The sequence below is a fragment of the Anastrepha ludens genome, chromosome 5, assembly GCF_028408465.1.
Source record: "Anastrepha ludens isolate Willacy chromosome 5, idAnaLude1.1, whole genome shotgun sequence".
NCBI lineage: Eukaryota > Metazoa > Arthropoda > Insecta > Diptera > Tephritidae > Anastrepha > Anastrepha ludens.
This window is the reverse complement of record NC_071501.1, coordinates 573,399-579,513: the sequence shown is the minus strand read 5'-3', so window position 1 is coordinate 579,513 and position 6,115 is coordinate 573,399. Positions and strand designations below refer to the sequence as shown.

At 34.7% G+C, this 6,115-nt stretch overlaps 1 protein-coding gene across 1 annotated transcript; it reads left to right on the top strand.

The window, feature by feature from the left end:
- The first annotated feature begins 244 nt into the window (after positions 1–244).
- LOC128863284 (retinaldehyde-binding protein 1) lies at positions 245–5,487 on the top strand. The gene is made up of 6 exons (XM_054102386.1): positions 245–465; positions 1,073–1,318; positions 1,386–1,515; positions 3,702–3,876; positions 3,963–4,034; positions 5,207–5,487. Exons 1-6 carry the CDS (start codon positions 384–386, stop codon positions 5,318–5,320), a joined length of 819 nt encoding a protein of 272 aa, XP_053958361.1. The 5' UTR covers positions 245–383; the 3' UTR covers positions 5,321–5,487.
- The last annotated feature ends 628 nt before the right edge of the window (positions 5,488–6,115 follow it).

Below are 6,115 nucleotides of genomic sequence, written 5' to 3'. Positions count from 1 at the left end.
TATTTTTGCTTGTAATTTCATGGAAAGTAAAGGAAATGAACCAAACGTTTAAATAATTTTGAATTTTCGCTTAAATGTTAGAAAAATGTCTGGTGTATTCATCCACTTTTCGCTCCAATTGCTACATCTCACCGCAACACAACCCACACTTTTCCTTGTAGCGCCACACCTGTGGCCATTTTACGACGGAGCTACATTTTATAAACAAACGCGCTTATGAGACACATTTAATTGACAGCTAAAACATCGACGAGCGTCGCCGGACGACAACGAGCGGCAGGTGTACTAAACATAAAACAGAAATTAAGAAATCAAGTTAACTTATTACTCAGACAGCTTCTGGGGAAGGCGCGTGCGTGCACTATAAAGTTTTTCCAAGTAAAATGCAAATATTATTGTCAACAAAATTTGAACACACTGCTGAGCAGTTGGAGAAAATACAGCAACTGCGCGACTTAGTGGAAAGTGAGTGAAGTAAAAGAAACAAAAAACAAAAAATAAGCAAATAGGACAATGTGAATATTCTGAGACAGCCTGGTTGTAAATGATAATGTCTAAGTGAATGGCATAGAATAAAATATTCGAAAGCACTGAAATTTAAGATTAATTTAAGAATTTGAAATTAAAAGAAGAATAACGTTCTATGCCAGCGATATCATTAAAAAAACTTGGTTAAAACTATGATATTTAAAGCGATAAAAAACGGCGTCAGAAAATACGCAAATAAGACGGCGAACCCTCTAATAAATATTTTTTGAAAGCATAAAATAACTCTGAGAAAAACCGAACAACAAATCTCGCATGCGCGCAGATGCGGTGAGATCTTCTTCGCAAAGTATCAACACTTAAAACACAATAAAGGAAAATAGCAACTAATAAATTGTGTTTGGAAGGCCTAAAAATAAGCAAAGAATGCCAGAAAACGTAAAAACATCTACAAAAATATCGATTCCTTTTGTATAAGTACAGCAGATAAATATCTAGACGACCCTTTGATTTTGTTTGTTATTTCATTACTTAACGAGTTCTTACAGCCCTTTTCTATTACTTCCTTCCTACAACTCCAATCTAGCCTCAAATGAACTCGAGATCGGCACCGATGATGTGTTTCTCTCGAAATTCCTCAGTTTCGGCGGTTGGGAAGCAAAACGCGCCTATGACGCAATTATTCGGTATTATGATTTTAAGCAGCACAATCCCGATTGGCTGGCACATCACCCGGTGCTTTATTTTCGAGACCATATCTATCAGACGCTCAGCAAATACATAATGCCCAAGCCGGACAAGGATGGGCGTGTGATCTTTGTGTCGAAAACAGGTAAACATATTTTAAAATTTTCCAATATATTTAATTTAAAATAAAATTTCATCTATGCTGTTTGCAGTCGATGCCTTTAAGACATTCCCCAATTACATCTACGATATTATCGAAATGGATGATTTGATTCTCGAATCTATTTTACTTCTACCGCAGGCGCAGAAATATGGAATCACAATCATAAGCGATTTGAGTGGGTATGTTGCATGTACTGGTACAAACATGTGTATGTATGTAAATATTGTCGGGAAATGAAAAAAATGTGATGTCAAAAGAAACCAAAATCTTAACATTTTTTTTTAACCTTGTGAAAGAATTATAAGCACTCGGATGCAAATACTACCACAGTTCTCTGGATTGAAATGTGCCAGATGTTATATAAAAAAGCTTCCGGAATACCGAAAAATAGGGTTTTTGGATGAAAAGTTGAGTAAAATGCAATTTCAGATATTTACAGAAATAATTTGCTCTCCGCAGCTGAAGAGCCTTTACTTTTGCTGAGAAAATGAACGCAAAAGATGTGTAAGTACAATATGTACAAACATCCTTTTGGTGAAAGAACTGCTGCTCCCTACTGTGAAACATACAATTCCTCACCCTCCCCAAACTTCAGATCTCAATCTCATGGAACATTTATGAGAAGGGTACCACCAGCAGAAGCTCTCGTATATAAACTTTGACAAATATTACTTCTGCCATGACTGAAAAGCTGGCAAATTCTATTGGAGACAGGCTACATACAGTAATGATGCCAAAAGTGGCAATATTGACTTCCGAATGTGAAGTATTTTTCATTAGAACGCTCATGAGTTCACACACAAGAACTTCTTTGCAATAAAATCTCAACAAACTCAATGTTTAATATAATTTAATTCACGACAGTAGTTTTGGAGCTATTGACATATATTGTTTCGGCTATCGGATGTGCGTATAAGTTTATATATACAGTGCACTCGCGATAACTCGAACTAATTAAAACAGGCGAATTTGTTCGACTTATCAATTGAGTGTGCTATGTTAAAAAAACAGTCATCGATATCGATTTTTTTCAATTAAATTTATTTATTTATTTACATATGGATATGAACATGAATATGTTTAAAATAATTAATTCGTTTCAATATTTTTCAACAAATATTTGGCAGTCTTTGTGTCAGTTACACAAAAAAAGTCAGCTTTAACAGAAAAGTTAGGCCGAAAAGAAAGTTGTAATGTGTGTTTGTCTTTTCTTGCCTGCAGCAATGTTGAATATGACTTTTTCACGCAGCAATTGAAGAGTGTTAACCTTTGCGGGGCTTACTTGTTCAGTTGTGGCCCACTGAATTACCTTATTGAAAGAGCTAACTGCCTCCTCAGATGATATCCGCTCACATGTCTCAGTTGTGTTGTTTAACTCAGACTCAGAATCACTAGATTCAATTATTACTTCTGTGTCGGTAAATTCGGCACCATCATTCCATTTGTTAACATCATAAAGCGTAAATTCGACCTGTAAATTATGTTTTTCAAGATGAGTCCACTTATTGGGTAATTCTTTTTTCTTTGGGACAGAAACCATTTGTATAAAGCGGCTTTCATTGTAGGAAACTCAGAAGCTTTTAAAGTTCTCCTCTTCCCAGGACCCAAAAACGTGTTGTTTACTGCTTTTAAAATTGCCTTGTCTTTCTTTTTTGTAAGACTTATGGTGGACTTGGCTACCCCATATTCCTTCGCTAGAGAAGTAACACTACATCCACGTTTAATTTTGTTAAGGACTTCAGCCCTCTCTTTTAATGTTAAACACTTCAACCTTTTACGATCCATTACTCACATGCACTGATACACTACAAATGACAAATTTAAAGCAATTTGGTCAATGCAAGATGTTGTTCCCAGAAAACTAACGGGATATTAACGTCGAAATATTCATATGGACAATACACTAGTATACATATAATTTATATACATATACTATTACATATGTATGTATGTACAAAATGTACATGTTTGAAAAGAATGTGTGTACAAATAAATTTGTTTTTTTGTTCGAGTTATAGCGCTTTAATATTGTTCGAGTTACAAACTAGTCAATAGGGAAAAAAATGTGTTCGAGTTAGCACGTCGTTCGACTTAGCGGCTATTCGAGTTACCGCGAGTGCACTGTATTTTGATAAAACCTAACAAATGTGTGTATGTTAAGACAGAACTTCAAATCTCTAGAAAAAATACATTTCCATATTTTAGTGCTTAGAAACAAAAACGAAAGAGACTTTCGTTTTCGAATTCTCCAATAATTTCCCATTTTAGCTTAAAAAGTGTGTTGACTACTTTAAATTTTGCCACCAATTTTGCATACCAATAAATTTATATGTTTAATTATGGGGTTCAACTTTTATTTAATTAGCACCAATAAACGTTTTTTGCGATTTGCCTCACCTGCCATGGCCAAAATGGTAAATGCCAAAAATGATGTAATGCCATTCGTGTCACGCATCGTTCATGTCATGCAGAGGGGCATGATTTTGAATGCCACCACCAATTTGATGATGTCCTTCGCCAGCAAAGAGTTCAAAGAACGAGTAAGTTAAGGCCGAATTATGGCTTGTTACTACTTAGTTTTTCTAATTTTATTCAATACCCCTTTAATTAATTTACTCACATACAGATACACATCCACGATGGCAAGAATTTCGATAAGCTGCGCAATATGGTGGGTTACGAGAATTTGCCTGCTGAGGTACGTAAAAATGGCGCGCTTTCAAGTAGCCATAAAATACCATTATTGTGATTTGACACTAAGCGACTGAAAAATGTGTCCGCTAATGGACCTCCCATAAACTTTAAAAAGTGATGGGTTAGAGGGAGCGTTTTATTGCGGATTTTACTCTGTCTGCTAATAGCTTTCTGGTATTTCCACGAAATCTGAAATCCGTTCTACACTGTGCTGGACACGCGCCCAAGAAGGACTAGAAAGGCTCTGCCACTTCATTATACTTCGGAAAATACAAAATAAGACATATTTCTAAGCCTAATAGTATTCACCTAATTTAAAAAAATTCGTTCTTAAAAAATTTTGGAAAATGAACGTACTACAGTAAATAGGCCATTAAGTGCGACATCTTAAGATATTGGACTCATTTATTATTTATATATACATATTTAGGTACAGTGTACGCTCTCCTAACGGACACCTCCCATAAGCGGACACTTTTTTCAGTACCACAAATCCTTAGGAATTTTTTTTAATTTTTTTCCCCTTCAGCGGACATCTCTCCCATAACTTTATTAGCCTTTTTTACACTTTTCTCATAAGCGGACACTTCCCATAAGGACGCACATTTTTCAGTCCGAGGTGTCCGCTTCAGAGAAAGTGCACTGTATATACAGGGTGGGCCAAATAAGACCTACTAATGCTACTACTACTGCTACTGGCAGTATGAGAAGCTCCTGAAATCGATTCCGGCGTTTCATCCTCATTTTCGGAGAAATATGGACCGATAACTCTAGTGGCCATAACACCGCACCAAACAGTACATTTAGATGGGTGCAACTGATATTGGTGTGTTGCCCTTGGATTTCATCCGACATCAAAACATTATTTAAAAAATCAATTTGTGTGGCTAATTGTGTAAAAGGAATAGCGTATTGTAGTCGTTGTTGGTGGTCTTGCGGTAGGGTTCCATAATAAATTTCCAACAATTCAAATATAACCTACAAAAAGAGAAAAATAAATATGTCAAAAAATAAAAAAGTTATTTGTGCTTCACATTAGTAGCTCTTATTTGGCCCACCCTGTGGTTTTAATAAAATTAAGCAATTACGTAAATATTGAAATTTCTTCATGTATGTACTTATCTTTAATTCGATGTTCTCGATCTTTCTCTCTTTTATTTATTCCGTTATCTGCAGTATGGCGGCCCAAAGGAAAATGAACTGGACGTGAATATTTTGTACGAGCATTTGTCGAGACACTCCGAATATCTTCTGAAACTCCAAAACTACAGAAAGAAAAGTTCCAATTAATTTTAATTAGTTTTTAGTTAGCGAGATTCCATTAAATTTAGAAAGTTTGTGTAACGAATTATTATTTCAATGAAAATTAAAATGTGCATTTATATGTACATATGTATGTGTGTATGTAAAAATATCTGTAAATGAATGAAAATGGTGATAAAAATAAATAAATACATGAAAAAGAGGTGCTAAATGATCGCTAACTTGGTTACATTTTATAGTAAATGGTTCAATGGTTAACGAAACCATGTTACGTAAATTTTGTCTTTGCCATTGTGAGAGCACATCATGCAAAACTTAACGCAAAACCGTCATTTCATCAGCATTTGAATTAGACGGTACTTCCCCTAAGTTTATTCTAAAAAATACAACGTAAAAAGAGCAAAGAGAAAAATAGAACAAAAAAAGGTTGGAAGTATCGAGGTAAAAATTTTCTAATGTAGCAGGTACTGAGTACGCAGTGACAAAAAATTGCGTCGCGAGTATCGAGGTGTACAAGATTCGAGTTTCTACTGTAATTATATTTTGAAGAAATTATTTTTTCTTAATAATAATATGAGTATAATAACATTTGTGGAATTATACAATGGCATGCAAAAAAAAGGTTACGATGATTGTTCTTTTTGTAATTATCTGGTTTACAGCTCGAGTGCCAAAATTTATCAAAATTAGTCAATATATACATAGTGGGTACCAACATACGCTTTTTTTTGTTGCGTCTGTATTTCGATTTGTTATTTATCTGGGGGTTTTTATCTATAAATACGAGTTTATTTATTCGGAAGATATGCTTTTTTTTCATAT